Below are 23527 nucleotides of genomic sequence, written 5' to 3'. Positions count from 1 at the left end.
GCCTCTAATCCCAGCACTTTGGGAGGCCGAGGTGAGAGGATTGCCTGAGCCCACGGGTTCAAGACCAGCCTGGGCAACTTGGTGAGACCTCATCTCTACAATAAATCAAGAAAAATTAACCAGGCATGATGGTGCATGCCTGTAGTTCCAACTACTTGGCAGAAAGATCACCTGAGTACAGCAGGTCGAGGCTGTGGAGGCTATGAGTGTGCCCCTGCACTCCAGCCTGGGCAACAGAATAAGACTCCAATTCAAAAAACAAAACAAAACAAAAATCTAACCCTGTACACAGTGGACCCTCCCTGTTGATTTTTAAAAGAAACTAACAAGGAGTGGAATGAAACAGAAAGGACCAAAATATTTTGGGCTGCTATCGGAAGAAGAAACACATGCACTGTGTACTCATAGAAACGTAACTGTGAATGTTAGTTTTGAAGTGATGAGATAAACTCTTGTGCTTGGCTTAGGAAACCTATCTCACTACCTTCTAGAATTTCATATCATTTGATCATAAGTGAAACTGAATGCCATGATTTCTCCTTAATATCTCAGTGAAGGGTAAATTAAACAGACCATACCCTTTGGACAGTGTCTCAGTCAGGATGGATGATGTTATGTAGGGATATCAAGATCTTATTTGCTTAATACAATGGTTTTCTTCCTATTCAAAATCTTCAGTTCTGGAGTCTTTCCTGGGCAGCTGTTCTCCATGTGTTGTGAAACATTCTAGGCCGCTTAAATTTGTGGCTTCTTCCTATCGGCACATGCTATTATAATCATTGTGGTGGGACTGGGACAGGGTAGCGGGGAGAATTTAGAGAGTGGAGCAGCAGTCATTTAAACCTTTCCTGGAAAGTCACAAGGCCACGAGTAATTTCAAGGGCGAGAAAGTGTATTCCTCTGCTGTGCCTGGAACAGAAGAGGATACATACTAGTTATAGTAGTGACAGCCATTACCAATCGTTCTTAAACAATTCATTTACCAGCTCGCACTTTAAGTTTTCTTGTATTATCCTTTTAAGGAAAATCAAATCAGTACTTTCAATTTGTATAGTACTAAAAAATCTTCAAAGCCTTCTCAGGTTTTTAACTAGAATTACTTCCAAACTTTAAAATATATCATTTGTAAAGAATGCTCTTTTGGAGTATCAAGTAAATAAAACTTTTATGACTTAAGATGCAACATCACTCCCAGCTCGAGTCTCCCCATTAGCCCTGTTGTGGGCTCTGGCATATGGGCCAGCCCTCAGAGTTACCTCTAATCATGCTAAAACAAAGGACTTCTTGCCCGGATGGGATAAAAATAGCCCCGGACTTTGACAATTTTACATGCATAGTAAAAAAGAAAAAAGCATTCTTCAGAAAAAAATCTAGACTATTTCTGAGTTCTTTCATCAAGGGCCATAGTATAAAATAGCTAAGAGTTATAGAGCATTTACTGTGCTGATGAGGTGACTATGTTGCACACTCATTTATATTTTATAACACAGTAAGAGATATACTTCTATTATCCCAATTTCAAACACAAAGAAGCAGGCTTAGAGAGGTCTTCTAACTCTCTTAGGTCTTATTGGGCCATGGTTTAGACCCAGATCATCTGACTCCAGAGCCCTCCCTCTTAACCATTACCCTAAACTGCCCCCAAATGCTCTTAAAATAAGTCTTAAGAGAAATGAAGCAAATATTGCTGCCTGCACATAAACAAGGCCTCTTGAAACCAGTCCTCTGACCGTCAGAGTTCCAGGGTAGCCATTCACTCCTGGAGAACCACTGAGGCCTGTATATTCACGTTGTGTTCCAGTCCTAGAAGAGATCAAGTGTGCCAATGGAATTCTGTTTCTGATCTCCTTACTAACAAAGCACTCTGCATGTCTCTTGTGTCTTCCAGTTGACCGTCCTCCAATGGAGCCCTCCCAGTTTGTCTCAGTTGTCCCTAAATATCCAGACAAGATGGGATTTGATGAGGTAGGAAAGGTGTCTATGTGTGTGTGTGCACGAGCATGGGTATGCATGCATGTTGCATGCTTATATGTTTATGTTGGAATACAAGCCTGAGCGTGTGTCTGAGAGCCAGCAAGACTAGCTGGCTCGGCTGCTGAAAAGGCTCTGAAGTCATGGGAAAACTGCTTGGTTTTTGTTGCTCCTCAGTTTTCTTATCTTTAAAATGAAGGATCATGGTAAAAGGGAATTAATCATTGAGTTAGAAAAAAATGTTACCATTTAGGAATAAAAGTAAATTTTCTATTTTCCAAGTGCAAATAATGCCATATTTTATCAACTTTGTAAATGAAGTGTCAAGGGTAGAGTAAAGAGGATATATGTTTTAGATATTGGAGGTCTTTAACTTTATTCTGCCACATCTGAGTAGGTAGAGACTATCCTAGAACACACCAAGCTTTATTTTCTTTCTAAGATTCTTCCATGGAAAAAGGTTGAAGGGCAAGTTTGAATGGACAAAGAAAGAGAAAAAAAGAGAGAATTGTTCTAAAATTCAGCCTTTCAGCCATCAAGAACTTCATAATAGCTTTCCGAAAGCCATATTTGTTATTAAGTTTTAATTGTATAAAGAGTGAAGAAGAGTAGAGCCCTTTGGGAAAATGCCAACTCTGGGAAGTGACACAGGCTGAGATTCTACTTCCCTGAGCCTGGGGTAATTATCTCTCCATCTGCAACAGAGATAGGATGGTAGAAAACAGGGTTTTTCAAGGCCCTTTTCCATCTGCCTAGCACACTGTGACCTCACTGGTGGTGTCTGGGCTGCATTTGGCTGTGCGGCTCTTTTCCCTGTTTACTCTTCACTAAGCATGAGCGAGCTGTCTGTGTTTTTCCTTCGTGGCTACAGTTTTATTGCACTTGTCCTGGAAGAACTGGGACTGGATTGTTATTTACTAAAGTCTTCCCAGACTAGAGGGACTAGAAGGTATGAAAATACCTTCTCTGGTTTGAGGGGATTTTTTTAGATACATTTCTGCTTGTTTTTTGTTTTGTTTTTGCTTTCCTGGGTGACCCCCTAGAGAGCGGCTCCATGTTTACACATGAGGAAATGCCCTTTCCTTTCTATATCTGTAAAACTGGGGCGTGGGACATGGCCCATCATAGCGTGATTCTAAATAAAAGAACACAGCTACCCATTAAGCTAGGAAGTCCAAGTAATGAGGCAAATAGAATCACCACAGAAATTATGCTTTTTGCAAAATAACTACCCCGTTAGGTAAACAAGGGAGATAATAAAATTAGGATGCACTTAATCTATTTGGCCCTAAATCAGGTAGATCGATTTTTCCCAGAAAACATCTTGCTCCCCCATGAGTTTCTTTGCCCAGGGGTTTATAAATAAGAAATAGAATATTTTAGATATTACTTAAATATTTACAATAGAAATAAGAATTTAAATATTTAGACTAGAAATAAGAATATTTTTCAAGGAAGGATGGAAATTTTGGTGAATGTAGCTTTTGGTACTATAAAAGAAATTTATGATTGTATTCAGAATGGCCATATGAACCAGATCTTAACACAGTATATTCTGAACTCCAGACTGGTTATAAGGCATCATTTCTCTTTTATTCTGGTCTTAGTATAATGCAAACTTTATTATAAATCACCTCTCAGATATTTTAATCTGCACTGAGCTTGAAAGATGAATTTGTTCAACTCTCTCTTTTTACAGACAAGGGAATTGCACCCAGACACATTAAATGCCTTCCTCAAAGTCCACCAGATGGTTAGTCAGGATGAAGTCAACGTCATCTGACTTATTCCTGGAGGTTCTCCTTTACCATTCTATGCCATCATCTTGTATTGCTGGCAGCTAAAGTCTCCCAATCTTGGTGGACTAGTTTAACATTCAAAATAAGTTTATTACTGCTTTTGGCAACAGGTGCTTATTTAAAACACTAATTCACCTGTAATAGCATTCAAGAGGTTTTAGATACTTCTATAGTTCCTTAATTCTGGTAATAGTGAACACAGCCTCATTATCTGTAAATCTGCCTCATGATGCATATGTATTTTGTGTAGCTGTCAGGAATTTGGGAGCTAAGATGAGGGGCTGCAAGTGAACCGAACCCTCACAGGGGACATTTGAATTTGCATTCTTTGCTACTTCAAGGACCTGTTGGTGTCCTCTCTATAGCATTTCCTACAAATCCACATAGAAATTATGCCTTTCTGTTTCTCCCTAACTTTTGTCAAAGGGCTACTCCCAACAGCAGAGTCCATTCTCTTCACTTCTTTCAGAAAAATTCCCTTGTTTTAGGGGAATTGGAGAATTCTGGTGAGGAAGCTCCTAAAATTGAGACCTTGGTTTGGCATCTTTGGAAATAGAAGCCATGTGTGATAACTTTTGATTTTTCTTTTTTTTTTTTTTTGAGTTGGAGTCTCACTCTGTCACCCAAACTGGAGTGCAGTGGCCGCTCCCGGCCACCGCAGCCTCCACCTGCTGGGCTCCGGCGATCCTTCCACCTCAGCCTTCCAAGTAACCGGAATTACAGGCATGCGCTACCACACCCGGCTGATTTTTTGATTTATTGTAGAGATGAGGTCTCGCTGCCCAGGCGGGTCTCGAACCCACAGGTTCAGGCAATTCACACATCTCAGCCTCCCAAAGGCGCGGATTACAGGCTGAGCCACCGAGCCCGGCCTTGATTTTTCTTATTCTTTGAAAGACTTTAAATTTATCTACAGTGGATGTAACTTATAATGATATTGTTAAGTAGTAATTATGAGATAGGACCATTATTATCCCAGTTTTACAGATGAGAAAACTGAGGCATAGAAACTGCCTAAGGCAAACAACAAATAACAGTCGGACTTCAACTCAAGTCTGCTGATAAATGTAATCACTTGTGAAATTGTCTCCTACCCTTTAGTGTGGTAAGTCTGGGGTTTAATTCACCTTTGGCCTCTTTTTTTTTCACCCGCTGGCATTATTTTTATTGATACATAATAGTTTTACAGCTTTATGGGGTAAATGTGGTTTTTGATACTTGCATAGGATGTGTAATGATCAAATCAATGTAATTAGGATATTCATCACCTCAAATATTTACCATTTCTTTGTGTTAGAAACATTCTTGTCTTCCAACTATTAAAAATTATACTATAAATTCTTATTAACCATGTTACCCTACTGTGCTATGGAACACTAGAACATATGCCTTCTCTCTAACTGTATGTTTGAATCCATTAACCAGCCTCTTCATACTGCTTCCTGCTATTCCCATCCTCTGTAACCACCATTCTACTCCTTACCTCCATGATATCAATTGTTTTTTAGCGTCCACATATGAGTGAGAACATGTGATATTTGTCTATTTCACTTAACATCATGTCCTCCAGTTCCATCCATGTTGCTGCAGAAGGCAAGATTTCACTCATTTTATGACTGAATAATATCCCATTGTGTCTATATTCCACATTTTCTTTATTCATTTATCCATTGATGAGCACTTAAGTTGATTCCAGATCTTGGCTATTGTGAATAGTGTTACAATAAACATGGAATTGCAGGTACCTCTTTGATATATTGATTTCCTGTCTTTTGGATGCATACCCAGCAATGGGATTGCTGGCTAATGTGTTAGTTCTATTTTTAGTTTTGGGGGGAACCTCCATACTATTTTCCATAGTGGTTGTCCTAATTTATATTTCCACAGCTGTGTATGAGTATTCCCCATTCTCTACATCCTTGCTGGTTTCTGTTATTTTCTGTCTTTTTGATAATAGTATTTTATTTTATTTTATTTTATCTCAATCTTCTCATTTTATAAGTCAATATCTCACTTTATTACCCAGGCTGGAGGGCAGTGACATGCTCATGGCTATCACAGCCTCGACCTGTTGGACTCAGGCTGTCCTTCCACATCAGCCTTCCAAGTAGCTGGGACTACAGGCAACTACCACCACGCCTGGCTAATTTTTTTATTTATTGTAGAGATGAGGTCTTGTCAGGTTGCCCAGGCTGGTCTTGAATCTCTGGGCTCAGGCAGTCCTTTCCCCTTGGCCACTCAAAGTGCTGAGGTTATAGGCATGTACCATCATAATAGTCGTTTTAACTGGGATGAGATGATACCTCATTGTGGTTTTGATTTGCATTTCCCTGATGATTAGTGATGGTCAGCATTTTTCATATACCTGCTGGTCATTTATTTTGAAGAATGTCTATCAGATATTTTGCCCATTTTTATTAGGTTTCTTTTTGTTTTAAGCTGCTTGAGTGTCTTATATATTCTGGTTATTAATCCCTTGTTGGATGGATAGTTTGCTAATATTTTCTCCCATTCTACAAGTTGTCTCTTCACTCTATTATTTCCTTCACTGTACAGAGGATTTTTAACTTGATGTGATCTCATTTATCCGTTTTTTCTTGTATTGCCTCTGCTTTTGAGGTCTTACTCAAAAAATATTTACCCAGACCAATGTCCTGAAGCATACTAGTTTTCTTCTAGTAGTTTTATGTTCCAGGTCTTATACTTAAGTCTTTAAACTATTTTGATTTGACTTTTGTATATAGTGAATGATGGGGTATAGTTTCATTTTTTGCATATGGATATCTCATTTTCCCAGCACCTTTTATTGAAGAGACTATCTTTTTGCCAATGTATGTTCTTGGTGCCTTGCCAAAAATAAGTTGGCTGTAAATGTGTGGGTTTATTTCTGGTTGTCTATTCTGTTCCATTTATCTACATGTCTGTCTTTATGCCTGTATCATGCTGTTTTGGTTACCATAGTTTTGTAGTATATTTTGAAATCAAGTAGTTTGATGCCTCTAGTTTTGTTCTTTTTGATCAGGATTGTTTTGGCTTTTTAGGGTCTTTTGTGGTTCCATACAAATTTTAGGACTAGTTTTTCTACTCTGTGAAGATAGTCATTTGTATTTTGAAAAGGATTGCATTGAATCTTACCACTTTAGGTGGTTTGGACATTTTTCCAGTCTATGAACATGGGCCACTTTTCAGTTTTTTGTTTTGTTTTGTTTTGTTTTTTTGAGATGGAGTCTCACTCTGTCGCCCAGGCTGGAGTGCAGTGACACAGTCTTCGCCACCCCAGTGTCAACCTGCTAGGCTCTGGTGATCCTTCTGCCTCAGTCTTCCAAGTGGCCAGAACTACAGACACACACTACCGTGCCCAGCTAACTTTCAATTTATTGTAGAGACAAGGTCCCGCCAAGTTGCCCGAGCTGGTCTCGAATCCACAGGCTCAGGCAGTCTACTTGCCTTGGCCTCCCAAAGTGCTGGGATTACCAAGCCCAGCCTACTTTTCCTTTTCTTAATGTTCTCTTTAATTTCTTTCATTAGTGTTTTATAGTTTTCATTGTAGAGACCTTTAACTTCTTTGAAATTATTCCTAGATATTTTATTTTTTGAAGTTGCTGCAAATGGGATTGCTTTCTTGATTTCTTTTTCATATTGCTATTGGCATATAGAAATGCTACATATTTTTATGTTAATTTTGTATCCTGCAACCTTACTGAATATGTTTATCAGTATTAATAGATTTTTGGTGGAGTCTTAGGTTTTTCTAAATATAAGATCATGTTGTCTTCAAGCAAGGACCACCTTTGATCTCTTAAAGAATAGCTTCCTAGCTGGGCTCAGTGGCTCAGCCTGTAATCCCGTACTTTGGGAGGCTGAGGTGAGTGGATTTGCCTGAGCCCATGGGTTCGAGACCCGCCTGGGCAACTTGGCGAGACCTCATCTCTACAATAAATAAAAAATTAGCCAGGCGTGGTAGCATGCACCTGTAGATCCAGCTACTTGGAAGGCTGAGGCTGAAGGATTGCCGGAGCCCAGCAGGTCGAGGCTGCGGTGGCCAGGAGCATGCCACTGCACTCCAGTCTGGGCAACAGAGTGAGACTCCAACTCAAAAAAAAAAGGAATAACTTCTTGAACTTTCTTATCTCAAGAGCAGGGAGAACATATTTATCAACAAACATCAGAGAAACAAAAAGAGTTAAGTCACTAAAAGTAGCTGAGTTTTGAAATTAATTCCATTTGGATTAATGTCATTTACCATAAATGAGAACTAAGCAGAGATACAAACAAATTTTTTACGTTTTCTCTGTCCCTTCCATTTATTTTACCTAAAACTTTAGTCCTTACATGTACTAAACTTTTCAAACAGCCTGAAATAGACTTGACTAATATACATTTCTTTTCCCTTTTTCTTCCTGCATTAGATTTTCATGATAAACCTCAAACGTAGGAAGGACAGGCGAGACCGAATGCTACGCACACTGTACGAACAGGAGATTGAGGTCAAGATTGTCGAGGCTGTGGATGGAAAGTGAGTTGCTTTTTCTTTCTCCTTATAGATGTGGTTGGAGTGAGGCTGTGCTTTCTCTGACAGAGAGTTAATCCTGGGTGGGACTCTAAGACACTTGGGTCATTAGAGGATAGACACATATTGAAAACCACCATGTGTCACCTATGGTAACATTTAAGTTAATTGCATACACTCTCCATCCAGTGATCTTTGGTCTTCATTACACTGAAGGCTCACACTAGATGTGATTGTCCCGTCTCTGGGGGTTCTTGCAATGGTTGTGGTTTCCAGCTTTCTGTAGTGTAACAGAAGGAATGCATTCAGAATTGTGTTCAGAGCCTGATTTAGAACAAAGTGCTGACACTTGGGCAACCAAAAGAAAATAGATGGAAAGATGTACAAAGGTCTACATTTCCAGCTCCATGAGATGCCTGCCACATCTGTTCATAGTGGCTACTTTTCCTGGGAATATGACAGGAAAATCATGCAGGCATCTTGTTTGGATTCCTTCATGGGTTTTTTTCTTATTATTTTTTGTTTGTTTTGTTTGGCCTTGCCCTTTTATCTGATATCCCAAAATATTTCAAGGCATAGATTTTACAAACCTGCATTTCCATGTTGTACGTTAGTTCGGAACAGGAGTGGCTTCATTTTCTATCTGCATATTCCCAACTAAGAAGTGTGGCTAGCAGCTATTGAAGAACTTCTTATGACTGCCTTAGAGAATCTCATCAGTGTTTCTCAAAGTGTGGCCTGGACACCCACATCAGAGTCCTCAGGGGTAGTTCATAAGGCAGCTTCCTGAGTCTGTCTCAGAGCTGCTGAATCATGCTCTCTGGGGCTGGGGCCAGGATCTGCATTTAAGAATCCCCATGGTGATTCTTGGCTAGGGTTACCACATCAAATACAGTATATCCAGTGAAATTTGTCCCCAGTATTACATGGGGCTAAGTTATATTTTTAAAATTATCCATTGTTTATCTGAAATGTAAATTTGTTGGGGTATTTTCTAGTTTTAGTTGCTAAATCTGGCAGCCCTAGTCTTGGGTGCAAGAGAGTTTAGGAATCACTGTTTCAGAGACCCCCAAAAGCTCCAATCCTATTCATAGGCCACATGGACCAGGCAACCTAGTTGTGTTGTGAGAGCTCTTTGTATATTCAGGATGCAAATTATTTATCAGATATATAATTTTCCAATATTTTCTCTTAGTTTATGGACTGATACACTTCATGGTGATGTCCATTGAAGCAAAAAAGTTTTTCATTTTGATGAAATACAAATTTATTTTTTGTTATTGTTGCTTGTGATTTTGGTGTCATAGCTAAGAATCTATCATCAAATCCAAAGCCATGAAGACTTACTTCTATGTTTTCTTCTAAGAATTCTATAGTTTTATTGCTTACATTTAGGTTTTTGCTCCATGTTGAGCTAATTTTTGTATATAGTATGAGGGAGGGATCCAGATTCATTCTTTTTCACATGATTATTTATTTGTCCCGTCACCATTTGTAAAAAGACTGATCTTTCCCCATTAAACTGTCTTGACACCTTTGTCAAAAATCAGTTGACCATAAATGTAAGGGTTTATTTCTTAGATCTCAATTATATTTGATTTATTTATATAAGGGGACCCTCAAAACCCCAGAATTTATTTATAAAAAACTGTGTATTTACTCTTACATACTTAAACTTCAATCACCTTCAAAGTATTCTCCATTTGATGCAATACGCCTGTTGAGAGAGACACTTTTTCCACTGCTCAAAACAGTTTTTGAACTTGTCGATTGTGATACTTTTTTGTGCTTCTGCTGTTTTTTGTTTCACCTCTTCCAGATCAGCAAAACATTTCCCTTTGAGGACTTTTTTAATGGGGGAAAAAAATTGCTCCTGTCAAGATCCAGTGAAAAGGGAGGGTGGGGCACAGGTCTCATGCTGTTTCTGGTAAAAAAACTGCTGAAAGTTCAGCAAGGTGTGGGCAGGTGTGCTGTAAATCACCCATCATGAAATGAGCAAACTCGTTGAAAGAATCGTCAAAAAAATTCACTGAAACTGAAACACAGGCTCTCGCAACAACACTGATGCAAACACTGATGAGTTGGGAAAGCCTGTACTAAAAGGGGCTCACTCTCCAAAAAGATAATTTTGATTTTGGTTCCTCCTCATATGTCTATCTATGATAGTACCACACAACCTTCTTGACTGTAGCTTTGTATGTAAGGAAGTATGAGTCCTCCAACTTGGTTTTTCTTTTTCAAGATTGTTTTAGCTCTTCTAGACTTCTTGCATTTCCATATGAATTTTAGGATAAACTTGACAAGTTCCACAAAAAAATCAAAAACAGCTGGGATTTTGATAAGAATTACATTGAATCTGTAGATCAACTGGGGTTATTACTGTCTTAACAATATGAAGTCTTCTGGTTCATGATCATGGGCGGTCTTTTCATTTATTTAGATCTTATTCAGTTCTTTGAATGATGTTTTGTCATCTTCAGTGTACAAGATTTGCATTTATTTTGTTAAAACCATGCCTAAGTATTTTACTCTTTTTGATGCTATGGTAAATAGAATTGTTTCCTTAATTTCATTTTCAGATTGATCATTGCTAAATGCATAAAAATACAATTAATTTTTGTATATGTATCCTGCAATCTTGATGAACTCTTTTATCAGTTCTAATCAGTGTTTTTCTTTGTGTATGTGTATTCCTGAGGATCTTTGATACGCAAGTAACATGCCATATACAAATAGAGATAGCAGTACTTATCCCTTTCAAATTTGGATACCACTTATTTCTTTTTATTGCTTAACTTCCCTTGCTAGGTCATCAAGAACAATGTTGAATAAAATTAGCGAGAGAAGAATTTTTCATTCATTCTTTCACCATTAAGTGTATTATTAACTGTGAGTTTTTTCACAGAGGGCCTTTATTGAGAAGGTTGCCTGTTAATTCCTATTTGTTGAGTATTTTTTAATCATAAAAGGGTGTTGGATTCTGTCACATGCCTGTTCTATGTCTATTGAGATGATCATGTGACTTTTGTCTATTAATAGGGTACACTTTAATTATCACATGCAAAAACAAAATTGCAAGGGATAAGCCCCATTTGGTCATGTTGTATAATCCCTTTTCCATGTTGCTGGATTGTATTTGCTAATATTTTCTTAAAGATTTTTGCATCTATATTAACAAGGGATATTGGTCTGTAGTTTTCTTATAATTTATTTGGTTTTGTACTAGAATAATACTGGCTTCAAAAAATCAGCTGGGATGTGTTCCCTCCTCTTCTATTTTTTGAAAGAGTTTGTTAAGGATTAATGTTAAAAATTCTTTAAACATTTGACAGAATTACCCAGTGAATTCATCTGGTTCTGAACTTTTCTCCGTGAGAAATTTCTTGATTACTAATTCAACCTCTTTACTTGTTATAGGTACATTAATAATTTCTATTTCTTCTTGCCAATTTGTATAGTTTGTACTTTTCTATCAATTTTCTGTCATCTAAGTTATCAAATTTATTGGCATACAATTATTCATAGTATTATCTTATAATCTTTTATACTTCCATAAAGTCAGTAGGGATAACCCTTCTTTCAGTACTGATTTTATTTATTTATATGTTTGTTTGTTTTTGAGACAGAGTTTCACTCTGTTGTCTGGGTTGGAGTGCAATGGCACAATCTCGGCTCACTGCAACCTTAAACTCTTGGGCTCAATTGATCTGGGGAACTACAGGCACATACCACTGTGCCCAGTTCTTTTTATTTTTTTCCTTCCTTCTTTCTTTCCTTCTTTCCTCACTTCCTTCCTTCCTTTCTTTCCTTCATTCTTCCTTTTCTCCCTCCCTCCCTCTCTTCCTTCCTTTCTTCTTTTCTTCCTTTATTTCTTTCTTGTTTTGTTGCCCAGGTTGGTCTCAAACTCCTGGTCTCAAGCTACCCTCCTGCCTTGACCTTCCAAAATGCTGGGATTACAAGCATACGTCACCATACCTAGCCTCATTCTTGATTTTAATAGTTTGAATCTACTCTTTTTATATTTATCAGTTTAGGTAAAGGATAATCAACTTTGCTGATCTTTTCAGAAAACCAACTTTTAATTTTCTATATTGTTTTTCTACTCTCTAGTTCATTTATTTCTACTATAGTCATTATTATTTTCTTCCTTCTGCTTGCTTTGTGTTTAAGCTTCTCTTCTTTTTCTAGTTTCTGGAGGTGGATAGTTAGATTATTTATCTGAGAGTTTCCTTTTTGATATAGACATTTGCAGCTGAAACTATACCTCTGAGTACAGTAAAAGCATATCCCATAAGTTTTGATATATTGGGTTTTCATTCATCTCAAAGTATTTTCTAATTTTCCTTATTATTTCTTGTTTGACCTGTTGGTTACTTAAGAGTGTTTAATTTCATATTTTTGTGAATTCCCACATTTTCTTTTGGTAGTGATTTGTAATTTTATTCCATTGAAATTGGTGACCATACCTTGTGTGATTTCAATCCTTTTAAGAAGACTGAGCTTTAGACTGGGCTCAGTGGCTCAGCCTGTAATCCCAGCACTTTGGGAGACCGAGGCGAGTGGACTGCCTGAGCACATGGGTTTGAGACCAGCCCAGGCAACTTGGCGAGACTTCATCTCTACAATAAATAGAACATTAGCCAGGCATAGTAGCGCACACTGTAGTTCTAGCTACTTGGAAGGCTGAGGCAGAAGGGTCTCTGGAGCCCAGCAGGTCGACACTGGGGCACTGCACTCCAGTCTGGGTGACAGAGTGAGACTCCAAATCAAAAAAAAAGAATACTGATGTTTAATTTATGACCTATCTGGTATATCTGGTATTCATGGTCTAACATATGGCCTTTCTTAGAGAACGTTCGATTTACACTTGAATGTGTTTTGCTATTGTTTGATCGAGTGTTCTATACATGTCTGTTAGGTTTAGTTGGCTTACAGTATTATTTAAGTTTTCTGTCTCCTTGTTGTACTCCTGCCTAGTTGTTCTATCCATTATTGGAAAGTGAAGTCTCCCACTGTTATTGCTGAATTGTTTATTTCTTCTTTTCAGTTCTGCCTGTTTCTGCTTGATGTTTTGGAGGTGTTCTGTAGTTAGGTGCATATATATTATATTTGTTATGTCTTCCTAATAGATTGATGCTTTTATCATTAAAAAAAGCATTTCTTTGTCTCTAATATAAATTTTACCTGGGATTTATTTTGTCTGATATTAGTATAATTCCTCCAGCTCCCTTGTTTTGACTGTTTATATGGTATATCTTTTTCTGTTCTTTTCACTTTCAATCTATTTGTGTCTTTTAATCTAAAGTCTGTCTCTTGTAGATACCACAGAGTTGTATTATTTTTTAAAACTTATTATGTTAAGTTCTTCCTTTTATTGCAGTGTTTAATTCATTTGCCTTCACTGCCTTTTTTCCCACGTCCTCAAGGTCAGCTGCGGGGGAGACATCAGGGACTTCTCAGGTCTTTCCTGGACATGTGCACAGCCCTGATTATTCCTGGAACCTTCTAGATTCTCAGGAATATTTTGGAACATTTTAAACTTCTATGAATTTCCTATTCCCCAGTTTTTCTGTTTAAGTTTTTTGGTCAGCCTTTTGTTAGCCTTAACTGCTAATGCTACTCAGACAGCTGTCATATTAAACAGTTGCTGCTGATGGTTTTTGACAAATGCCCTACAGATAAGGAGAGAATAAACTCTGAGTCAGGTCAATTAAGACAAACTCTGAGAATGCAGCTTTGCATGGAGTTTTCAGAGAGGTCAAATGGCAATTATTTTCTGGGGATAGGTCTTTAGGGGAGTCCTAATTCATTCTGTCCCCCCTAGTAACTACTAAGCTGCTGGTTTTCACAGCTACTGTAATTGTGAAGCTGTTGGTTTTCAAGGCTTCTGTAGGACTGGGCAGCATGGGATGAGATTAGGGGAGGTATAGGATCCACAAAGCTCACTGTTTTAACAGAGATTCCGCAGTTAGTCTTGAATAAATACCCCCTTGAATTACTGCAAGACTTTGATTTCCAGAGCTCTGGAAAAGTTGATTTGGATCATTTTGACAGCATCTTCATTGCTTTCATAGCTGAGCAGATTTTCAGAGGTCCTTATTCCACTATTCTGGAAATGCTTCTCTGTTATTTTTATTTTTAATCTTTTTTTCATTTTAGGTCCAAAAGAAAGATGCACACACATCACAGAGTTCCTCTCCTTATTCCTCCCTGTGATCATTCCTTCCAATATTTAATGTGAACCACTTTTCCTTCATTAGAAGAATACTTTTTAAAAGTTGTCAAAAATAGGGTCGGGTACAGTGACTCAAGCCTATAATCCCAGCACTTTGGGAGGCCAAGGTGAGAGGATTGCCTGAGTTTGGAGTTCGAAACCAGCCTGGGCAACTTGATGAGACGTCGTCTCTACAATAAATCAAAAAATAAGCCAGGTATGGTAGCATGTGCCTATAGTTCTGGCTACTTGGAAGACTGACGTGGAAAGATCGCTGGAGCCCAACAGGTAGACGCTGGGTGGCCGTGAGCATGCCACTGCACTCCAGCCTGGGAGACAGAGTGAGACTCCAGCTCAAAATAATAATAATAATAATAATAATAAAAGTTGTCAAAAATAAAAGATAATGCTTAGAACTACGTTGGGCACTATGAGGGACAGATAAAAATATGACACCTTCTTATCTTTCAAAAGCTCATAATGCTACTGTAACACATTAACCCTGAGGAATTTATAATGAATAAAGAGAAACCTGAGAATTCTTTCTCTGTACGAATAGAGGCTCTGGGAGGATATGCACAGCACTTGCTTGCTCACTTGCTTGCTCTCTCTCTCTCTCTCTCTCTCCCTCTCTCGTTCTCTCTTTCTCTCTCTCTCTCTTTCTGTTTCTCTGTTTTTCTGTCTCTCTTGCCTTTGTGGTAAGGACACTTTGACTTGTTAGTTTTCAGACATGTTCTCTGTGATGCAGGACACTCAACACAAGCCAACTGAAGGCCCTGAATATTGAAATGCTGCCTGGTTATCGAGACCCCTATTCCTCCAGACCTCTAACCAGGGGTGAAATCGGCTGCTTTCTCAGCCACTACTCAGTCTGGAAAGAGGTAAATAATGCTTTATTTTGATTTGCAGTTTTGCAATGAGGAGAAAGGGAGAGTGGGATATTGTCAGTGAATTAGAGTCAGACATAAAGTCAGCCCATACTGTTCTGGGGGTATGCTTGAGAGCTGCTCCTGTTTGTATCTCCTTCTGATCCCAGGCCAGAAACAAAGGGACAAAGAGGGGTCGCTTTGGTGCCACCTGGAACGATGGCAGGAGAAGGTTATCGTGTTTTGGGGGCCACACTCTTATTAACGCACTCTCATCATTAGCAGGAATGCCTTGTATGTACCTATTATGCCATCATTCGTTAAATGATTTCATACAGTAAGCCACACAGATATCCTGTGAGTTGGGTTGGGAGGGATGGACCCTTTTTGCCCAAGAGGAAATTATTAAGTAACTTGTCCAGTAAGAAGTGAACTCGAATTCATGAACGTGAACCCAGAACTTGAACCCATGTCTTACAGATCAACACATTAACAGAGGTGGTTTTGAAATGTAGGATTTCTTATTAAGAGTCAGTTCCCATAACAAGAGAGGAAGTCCCCAAGGAAAAGTCCTTGAATGCTTTTCTTTCAATAATCCAGTCTAGGGATTGGCAGTAGTGGGAGTCTGCCAGGGTGGAGGGGCACACTTCATCAACAAGGGTACCTGCATAATGAACATTTGTATACCTAGCCCTGAATTGTACCCCACATCTTTAAAATTAAAAATTAAAAAAATAATAATAATCCAGTCTATGTGTGCCTTTTTTCTTTAAACTTTAAGTGAAATATAATAGATATGTATAAAATTATGTAGATCATAAGATACAATTCACTGAAATTTTACAAACTGAATGATACACCCATGGCAATCAGCACCCAGGTCAGGAAACAAGTTACATCTCAGAAGTGGCCCTCTGTATGTCCTTCTAGTCACCAGTCCCCAAGAGTAATTGCCATCCTGACTTCTAACAGGACAGAATGGTTTTGCCTGTTTTGATACATTCTTTGTATGAATGGAATTATCTGGTATGTGTAACTTCTCAATATTACATATAGCAGACTTAGCTATAACACTGCATTTTAAAATTTTCTTTAGAGATGGAATCTTACTCTGTCACTCAGACTGGAGTTCAGTGGCATGATTATAGCTTACTGCAGCCTTGAACTTCTGCTTAAGCGATCCTCTCACCTCAGTCACCCAAGTGCATACCACCATGCCTGGCTAACTTTTTAAAGAGACAGGGTCTTGCCCAGGCTGGTCTTGAACTCCTGGTCTCAGGCAATCCTTCTGCCTTCGTCTCAAAAGCTCTGGGATTATAAACATGGGCCACCATACCCTGGCAAACATTGTGTTTAATTGTAGATCATACTTTTTCCTTACTTTGAATATGCCACAGTTAATTTATCCATGGTTATTTGCCCATGTTGATGGGCATTTGCTTAGATTCCATTTATGAGATCTTATAAAGTATGCTACTATACTCATGACTTTTCAATATTTATTTGTCTAACAAAAAATGGGTATCGAACTTTTCATAGGGTGTCTTCCCACTGATGACCTTTACAGGTAATTGACCGAGAACTAGAGAAGACTCTTGTTATTGAGGATGATGTACGTTTTGAGCATCAGTTTAAGAAGAAGCTGATGAAGCTGATGGATGACATTGAACAGGCTCAGCTGGACTGGGAACTGATGTAAGTGACAAGACAAGCTTATAAGAACACTGAGAGGCACTCAGCCCCTTCCAAGGGGCAGAGGGCCCCACCTCCCCAGCCAGTAGGAGACACAGCTTAAGCTGCCACTTACCTGGTTGTCTCTCCATAAATATTTTCAGAAACAAAGATGGGTAGAGGTTAGCCACTGGACTGTGCATCCTTGTACTGTTTGGGGTGAGAAATTATGGTAGACTCTTTAGGAGACCGGTAGTCAGCCTGCAGATTAGGGGCCTGCAGATGAAGCAGAGGTGTGGCACTTGTCACTCAGTTGGGAGCACAGCAGAAATCCCACCCCCAAGTCAGGTGGCACATGGAGAGTGTGTGAAGAGGGAGGAGGAGGCATTTATTCAGAGGCAAGAGTCCTGTGTCATATTTAAGCCTCTGCTCCCAGGAGAGCAGTTTGCCTCTGCAGCCCTCGACGGATGGGAAGTTGGAGAATCAATCAGAAATGAGGTTGCACAACAGGGACAGCACTGACAGCTAGATGTGGAAAAGGATCTGAGGCTGATACAAGAAAACCAGGCTCACCAAGGGAGAGCGGGCTCTGAGCTGGCATTTAGTTCACGTACACTACCTCTGGGAGTTGAGCAAACCCGTTTCTACTTTTCTTTCCCTTCTTCCCTCCCTCTCCCTCCCTCCTTCCCTCTCTTCCTTCCTTTTTCCTTCTGTCTCCTGCTCCTCCTCTTCTCTTTCTTTCCTTCTCCCTCGCTCTCATTTTATTTTTAAAACAAAATGACATTTTCTGTTTCCCTCCAATGAGGCAGAAAGTCCCCAAGCATTGTGTTCGCTCCCCAGCTGTGTGTCAGAGGCAATTCATCAAATCCCATTCTGCTCCTTTGGAGCATCTGCAGCAGACAAGCCATCCCTACTCCGCCCATCCTCAGAGGGAAACTTAACTGTGGGCCTAGTGGAGCACTTGTTCTCTCAGAAATTGGACCATTCTGAGCTCAAAAGAAACCCAGCTCAACAAAATCATTCAAAATAAACCAGAAATCAGTCCTGTGTAGTGAGAAGACCTGCTCCCTGCCAGATGTCAGTCATGTGATCAGATTGGGTGTTCCAGGAGTCTCTTGCAATCCGCATTTCTTCCTATGTCCTCCAGAAGTCACTGCACTTCAGCATTTCCGAATATGGTTCTGTGGCCTGTGGTTAAGGCCTCACAGGCATGTAGCCCACATGACTTGTGTAAAGGCAGCTTTCACTGAAGCCTCCTAATTACAGAGGACTCAACTCAGGGAGTCTAAGGCTTAGAATCAGCAAATATCCCTGTCTATGTGTGTTGCATTTCTCAGGACAAAGTGCCAACAGATCAAAGAAATAACAGTTGTTCTGATAAGAATACTGGGGGGAAAATGCTTCCTAAATTTCACAGATTGGTCAAGTTAAAAATTCCATTAAAATCTACTATAGTCCTAATTTATAATTAGTATAGTCTTACACAGTATAATAGTTGTTTACAATTTTACCTGTCACTTTCTAAAATGAAGAAGAAACAAATGTTCCTTAAACTCAAAAAGAGAAAGCTAAAAAACCATTCATGATTGCTACATTAAAATTTTGCAGGAAAAGGAAATAGTAAATGGGAAAAATAAAAAATCATTGCAATCATCGCGGGGTTACTGTTCAATAGAAATATAATGTGAGTCACATGTGTCATTTTTAATTTTCTAGTAATCTCATTAAAAAGGTAAAATAAATTAGATGAAATTGGTTTTAATAATACATTTTGTTGGGTGCAGTGGCACACACCTGTAATACTAGCATTTTGGGAGGTCATGACCGGAGGATAGCTTGAGTCCAGGAGTTTGAGACCAGCCTGGACAACAGAGTGAGCCCTCATCTCTCATAAAAATTTTAAAAATTAACCAGGCATAGTGGCACATGCCTAGTACCAGCTACTTGGGAGGGCCACTTGAACTCAGGAGGTCAAGGCTGCAGTTAGCCATGATGGTGCCACTGTACTCTAGTCTGGGAACAGAGTGAGACCATGACCTAAAAAAACAAACAAGCAAACAAAACATTTTATCTAACCCAATATATCAAATATTACAATTTTAGTATGTAAACATAGTTGATATACTAAAATAATTAAAACAACAAATAATTTTTAAAATAAAATTTTGAAATAATTTAGTTTATATACTAAAATGTTTAAAAACCATTAATGAGATAGTGTGCATTCTTTTTTTTTTTTTTGTACCAAGACCTTAAAATCCTGTGTGTATTTTATGCTTAGAACATATCTCAATCCAGAAGCTAAATTTTCAACTGTAAAAATAAACAATTAACTTGTTTCATGGAAAAAAAATATTTTACACAGCTTCAGCTTTTAAATTTAAATTAATTAAAATTAGTAAGAGTAACTCAGTTCCTCTACCAGACCAGTCACTTTGCAAGTGCTCAAAAGTGCTTCTCTTCCACTCAATAATACTCTAGAGAAATTCAGATGCTGTTGTCTGAAAAGACAGTGACTGAGTGAATCTACATTTGATGTCCCCAGAGGAGCTGAAGGAGAGACATAGACTTGTTCTACAAGTCCTGGGATGCTTTGACAAAGGGGATCCCTTGAATGTTAAAAGAGATGGTTTAGGGGCAAAATGGAAGAAATATTGTCTTACCTGGCAGGCAGAAGATAGGCAAGTCCTCAACTTGCTCCAGTCAAACCCAAGTCAAATAGGTTCCAGACGAGAGTAATGGAGCACAGACCCATGGGTAGACTGGGGCAGGCGGGGTGGCTGAGGGTGTAGCTTGTGCTGTTGAAGTTGTTCACAGAAGACAGAACATGCCTAGGGGGCCTTTCCAGCATGCCCTGGAGGAAGTCTGGCAGAGCTAGGTGAGTGTGTGGGGAGAAAATCTATGAGGAGCTGTCATTCATACTCCCCAGAAATAACCCCTTGGGGCCACTCTTGGTTTCCCAGGTCCTTCACTGCAGACTATCCCTTCTCTCCAATTTTCCTGTCCTGTATTTACCCACAGTGCTTGGAGCACTGAGCAGAAGGCATCCAAGGCTGAAACTCTGGGGATTTGAAGGCAACAGACTTAGGATTCTCACATCTGGCCTTTTTTGTGCCTTTCCAGCCTCTATAAACACAGCTAGAAATCCCATCCCATCATCGGGAAGTGATCTGAAAGATATTTTAATGTCACAATGTCTTCACTTTCTGGCTTGAACACACTCCACTAGACAGGAATAGCTGGGGTGTTGATAAATGGAACCAATGAAGTGGCCCACGATGGTAGATGGCAGTTGTGATCGGTGATGGAATCCACTTTAGAGTTGGATACATTTAACGAAAGCCATGATCACTTGACATTTTCAAAGGTGTCAGTATAAAGCTGTGCTCCTTCCTTATCAATGTCTGATGATCACAGTGGAATTTTTCTCTTCTGCCCATTTCCTTCTAGTTATATTGGTAGGAAGAGGATGCAAGTAAAAGAGCCGGAGAAAGCAGTGCCCAATGTGGTGAATCTGGTCGAAGCTGACTATTCCTACTGGACCCTGGGCTACGTCATCTCTCTGGAAGGAGCACAGAAGCTGGTTGGAGCCGATCCTTTTGGGAAGATGCTGCCAGTGGATGAGTTCCTGCCAATCATGTACAACAAGCATCCTGTGTGAGTCTCCCTGAGCTACCGGCCTGTCCCTCAGACACAGCCTCTTCGTGAATTGCTACTTGGTTTCTGGTAGTACCTGGTGTTTTCTGAAGTTGTACTGCTTTCCTAAATGATCTTTCCATAATCATGATCAAGAGAGTGTGACTCAAGTGATTAGCCCTTGTACAGATGGGGAAGATGAGGCAGACATGGTGAGTGTCTTGCCCAGGGGTTCTTTATATATTTTTAATTTTTAAGCAAATTTTGAGGGTTTTTTTTCTTTATTTCAGTAGCTTTAGGGGATGCAAATAGTTTCTGGTCTGGCTTTAAGTGTACCTACTTCCCCAATCTGTGCACATTGTACCCAATAGATGGTTTTTCATCCCTCCACCTTTTGTCCCCTCTCCATGGGTTCTTTACAATACCCAGTTTGTGACTGAACTGAACATAATCTGCTTGGTCCTCTCCATGACATTACTCTTCTTACTTCCATAACCTCATACACCTCAAGGTGAAGGTCACCTTCCTACACACCTCAAAATCTCCAGTCCACTGGACTCAGGTCCTTGTGTGTGCTGTTGGCCAGACAGTGGTGCCCATCCCTGTAGAGCTCACAATGCATTCAGGAACCAGACTCGTTCCCAAATCATTGTGATATATATTGATGCCTGTGATCACAGAGGTTTGTAAGAGGTTTAGGGGTATAGAGGTGACACCCCAGCAAAGCATTCATGGCAGAAGACAGGGTGGTACTCAGGACCCCCCTCACCCGGGAGTTTACTCTGACCTAGCACTTATCAAAAGATGTGACAATTGATAGTTTATGTGTCATTCTCCCCAATAAACTATGAGCTCTTTGATGTAGGAATATTCTTACATCTCTGTGTTCTCACAGCCTAGTCCAAATGCTATGCCTAATAGCTGCTCAATCGGTGATTCCTAAATTCACTAATGGAGCAGGAGACCGGGTTCTAACCTCGCTCCTTCTCTCTGCTGCTGAGTGATCTCACTAGATGATTTTGATTTTAGCTATTGAGGTTTCCTCTGCTGCGTCATGTTCATTTTGTCTCCTGTCCTCAGTGAAAATGGAGCCCCTTGTCCTCTTTTACACATGATCTCTGCGTCCTGGCAGAAACGTGCAGGTCAAACCATTATCCTCTGAGCAGAAGGGGATGCTCACGGACCTTGGAGCCATCTGATGTCACCTCATACCATATGCCCTGGAGGGAAGCCAAGCCATCCCTCGGCTTTACACTTGTCAGGGCCTGAATGATGAGTAGGGGGCTAGAGTGTAGAGCCAAGCTGGCATGCCTCCAAGCCTCCACATACCACCTACTCATCGCTGCTATCCAGACCTCAGTGTCTCATCTATTCATCCAGAAACAGGGCATTTTTTGTAACGTTATCACATTTATTTATCATTATAATCTAACAGCTTAATTTTTAACTTTCAGGGTAAGATCTAAATTCATCTTGTTTTGTTTTGCTTTGAGACAGGGTCTCTCTCTCTCTCTCTCTCTCTCTCTCTCTCTCTCTCTCTCCCACTCTCTGTCCCCAGGCTGGAGTGCAGTGGCTCACTGCAGCCTAGATATCCCAGGCTCAAGCCATCCTCCCACCTTAGCCTCCCGAGTAGCTAAGATTATAGTCACGCACCATTCACCTGGCTAATTATTTTTTATTGTAGAGACAGGGTCTCACATGTTGACCAGGCTAGTCTTAAACTTCTGACCTCAAGCAGTCCTCCCACCTTGGCCTCCCAAAGCACTGGGGTTACAGATGTGAGACACCATGCCCGGCCTCATCTTTTAAACTAGTCTATTCAGATACATGAGAAATACTCTGACTTTTTCACTTGCTTGTTTGTGAAGAGCTTCTCTGAAAGCTTTTAAAGAAAACTTTATTGTGTTTGTAGACTAAAGTTTTCACCAAGGACACAACTTTAAAAATAATGAAATGAATCCATGACAAATTAAGCGATAACCAGCAGGGCCCCTTCACGCATTGTCCCTGTTCCTGAGCCTTCTGTCCCTCATGCCCTGCCACCTCTCGTTTGCAGAACCGAGTACAAGGAGTACTATGAGTCCAGGGATTTGAAAGCCTTCTCCGCGGAACCCCTGCTGATCTACCCCACACACTACACAGGCCAGCCGGGGTACCTGAGTGACACGGAGACCTCCACCATCTGGGACAATGAGACAGTAGCCACCGACTGGGACAGGACACATTCTTGGAAGTCCCGGAAGCAAGGTCGCATCCACAGCAATGCCAAGAACACAGAGGCACTGCCATCGCCAACCTCGTTGGACGCTGGGCCTTCAAGAGATGAGCTGTGAGGGTTCCGTGGGTGTGCAGCCCATGCTGGTTCACCTACATTTGGTTTTTTGAAAGGACTCTTCATCGGTTTGCTCCAGTTTTTTGGTTTTTAGTGGTCACAGCCATCTAACCAAAGTGGTCTGATGTGATAGATCAAAATTAATATATTTTTGACAGTGGAGGAAAATAAGAAAATTAAACCCAGATTTCCCCAGATGGCTAAGACAGGCTTTATGGAAACCATTATGATAAACGTCAGCCCAGACACCTAATTTTTCAGCTCACTGGCCGTAGGATACTGCTTCTCACATTGATGTGGAACATGGCTTCGAGTCTTGTCCAAGAGAAGGCAGTTATCAGCCTGTCACATCAGTAAATAGGTAGTTAAGGTAGTCAAGCCCACTGGACTACATTTATTGATCTAGTTGGTCCGTTTTATGTGACAGATGTGACCTTAAAAGCTCCAAGTCACTGAACACGCTGTCGGGCTTGTTGGTTCATTTTATGTGATTTTGAAAAATTTTGTTAACAAGTTGGGGGTGGGGAA

The 23527-nt window shown here is 40.0% G+C and overlaps 1 protein-coding gene across 1 annotated transcript in view; it reads left to right on the top strand.

Moving 5' to 3' along the window:
- The window catches only part of COLGALT2 (collagen beta(1-O)galactosyltransferase 2), a 65524-nt gene extending 42447 nt beyond the window's left edge, over positions 1–23077 (top strand). The window contains exons 7-12 of the mRNA XM_008074432.1: positions 1889–1965; positions 8180–8286; positions 15243–15375; positions 16928–17055; positions 20482–20688; positions 22724–23077. Of these exons, the coding sequence (XP_008072623.1) occupies positions 1889–1965; positions 8180–8286; positions 15243–15375; positions 16928–17055; positions 20482–20688; positions 22724–23000 (929 nt within the window). The 3' untranslated portion in view covers positions 23001–23077. The remainder of the gene's footprint in view (positions 1–1888; positions 1966–8179; positions 8287–15242; positions 15376–16927; positions 17056–20481; positions 20689–22723) is intronic.
- Positions 23078–23527: the final 450 nt, after the last annotated feature.

Source organism: Carlito syrichta, unplaced genomic scaffold, assembly GCF_000164805.1.
Source record: "Carlito syrichta isolate Samal-C Ts95f unplaced genomic scaffold, Tarsius_syrichta-2.0.1 Scaffold316427, whole genome shotgun sequence".
In the NCBI taxonomy this organism is placed as follows: domain Eukaryota; kingdom Metazoa; phylum Chordata; class Mammalia; order Primates; family Tarsiidae; genus Carlito; species Carlito syrichta.
Note: the sequence above shows the minus strand (reverse complement) of the source record. Positions and strands in the feature narration are given on the sequence as shown.